This window comes from Phragmites australis, chromosome 15 (genome assembly GCF_958298935.1).
Source record: "Phragmites australis chromosome 15, lpPhrAust1.1, whole genome shotgun sequence".
In the NCBI taxonomy this organism is placed as follows: Eukaryota; Viridiplantae; Streptophyta; class Magnoliopsida; order Poales; family Poaceae; genus Phragmites; species Phragmites australis.
The window spans coordinates 6,978,346-6,980,511 of NC_084935.1; the positions used below are offsets into that span (position 1 = coordinate 6,978,346).

Below are 2,166 nucleotides of genomic sequence, written 5' to 3' on the forward strand. Positions count from 1 at the left end.
TAGTACCACACAAGAAAATATTTTTTGGATTTAATGGATATTACAAACTAAAATAAATATTTATCAAATAGTGCATTTTGCTGGACATAATAACTAACTGGACTTCAATACCTGCAATCTGTTCAACAGAGAACATTATCATTTGCCCTCACACAACAGATATGCGACAGAGACAAAATATGTACAAACTGCAGACCCATAGCAAGTTTTTCTTGGAACGAAGGTGTTCTTCATGGCCCCCTCAAAGCATGATTGGATGGAACCCGGTTCACCCGGACCATATTCAATACCCCAATCAATGAACAAATACACCCAAATACAACGCCCAGGAGGCCAATCCCCGACCAAATTCGCTCGAGACGACGGGTGACGTCGATGTGGCTGATGACAGGGTAGAGCAAAAGATAGGAGTCAATCCTATTCTCGATCTCGCGGAACCGCTCGGCCTGGTTGCCGGCCGCGTAGATGCGGTACACGACGTTGCTCTTCTGGCAGGACGCGACGAGTTCGTAGGCCTGCCGGAGCGTATCGTCCAGCCCCTCGAGCGGTTTCCTGATCTCCGGCCGCCGCATCATCTCCGAGTCCTGGAGCTGCTTCAGGAGGTCGCCGATCATCGTCACGCGGCGCAGAAGCCGCCTGCAATCCTTCTTGTTCCGCTTCGCAGTCCGCACGGCCTGCGTGATCACCGAGATGAGCCCGGCTGACTCCACTCCGGCAACCTGCGCCACGGTGGCAGCGTTTGCAAGGCCATTCCATAGTGCCATCGGCCTTGCTTCCCAGACCCCTCTGTATGTGGATGCACCTGCCTAGCGTACACAGCATAGATGACTGATTTTTCAGCTGCGTAGGTCGTGCATCAAAAAGTATCAGCACTAACCTTGCTTTCTTGGATTCTCACCACTACACCAAGTATAGCACTAACCTTGCTTTCTCGGGTTCTCACCACACCTGATCTTTGTGCGGATGGGCTAGCTGACGTACTCACGCAAGAGACTTGAACCTGCCAAGCTCCTCCTGAAGCCGAGTGTCGTCTCGATCCTTCTGTCTTGGGTGTCCTCACATCTAGAGAGTGCTTCCGTTGTTATTCTGCCCGATCGTGGGGATATTTTGTCGTTAGTTGCCTAAAGGGTTATCTCTGGGACAACTGTAAGAAACCAACGGAGTTATGTCTCTCCTGTATCATAATTTTTGCGGCCGTCATGAACTTTGCCTTTTTGAGGATATTCATCTTTGTTTTCATGTGATGATTCTCATATTACTTTATTTTCTCTTGTGAAGCTTCATGGAGTATCAACATATGTATCTATTATCTTAGTAAAAGGCTAATAAAAAAAGCATCTATGTTCGCTCTCAAAGTTTAGAAATTACCACATTAATAGAAAAAACAAAAAGGACTACACCATCAATCGTAATAACCATTTAATGATCTAGATTAAACTAAAAAATTCACTAAGAGCAAATGTTAACATATTGATAAATGCAATGCAATTCGTAGATGAAAGAAATGCAAACAGAGCCCAAAAGATTAAAAAGAAAAGAACAATCCCTGGCTTAGGAAGGAATCTATCATAAATTCGGACGAAATATATTCCATATAAATTACACTTAAGGCTTCGAGTAGGATATAACTCTCCGACTTGACTATATATGGTGGGCAAGGGCCACATCGAAGGAGAAGTTGATATGAGGTAGAAGCTAATAGTAGATCCGATTAGAGAAACTGGAAACAATCCATTGAGTCCAAAGTCCACATCCAGTTTAAGCCATACCCGGGTAGCAGATTCATGACATAAAAACATGAAAGAAGTCGCTGAAAAGCTTTGTAATTCTTAGAATTTTGCACTTCTTGTTTTTCTTAAGAAGATTAAGGCTCTTCATCCTAAGAAGATTGTAGTTATTACCATCCTAAGAAGATTTAAGGCTCCTCATAATTGAATGCTCCATAGCACTTTATGCTTTAATGAAAAGCTTTGTAATTCATAGACTGTCCCTGGTATTGGAATTACATAAATTAAACCTCTGTACTTCTTGTTTTTATTTTTATGGAACTTACATAAATTCATAGTTTTGACTTGGACAACTGTAACCTTCCAAAACAAAATTAAAATTTTAAATCTGCTCCTCAAAATGATAACCTTTCAATAATAAATTCAAACTATTGACTCC

General features: G+C 42.3%; 1 protein-coding gene across 4 annotated transcripts; it reads right to left on the bottom strand.

Annotated features, from left to right (window-relative positions):
- LOC133891980 (cell number regulator 13-like) lies at positions 1-1,161 on the bottom strand. Of its 4 annotated transcripts, none has more exons than XM_062332710.1 (2): positions 923-1,161; positions 1-806 (listed from the first exon to the last, which is right to left on the bottom strand). In XM_062332710.1, exon 2 carries the CDS (start codon positions 762-764, stop codon positions 231-233), a length of 534 nt encoding a protein of 177 aa, XP_062188694.1. In that variant the 5' UTR covers positions 765-806; positions 923-1,161; the 3' UTR covers positions 1-230. The 4 variants fall into 4 exon arrangements, with proteins under 4 accessions (XP_062188694.1, XP_062188692.1, XP_062188693.1 ...); XM_062332708.1 differs by having other exon boundaries at positions 1-802; positions 878-1,161; XM_062332709.1 differs by having other exon boundaries at positions 1-840; positions 923-1,160.
- Positions 1,162-2,166: the final 1,005 nt, after the last annotated feature.

Bases quoted from the DNA above. Each gene is read 5' to 3' on its own strand.
- LOC133891980 (XM_062332710.1), bottom strand. From the start codon at position 764: ATGGCACTATGGAATGGCCTTGCAAACGCTGCCACCGTGGCGCAGGTT.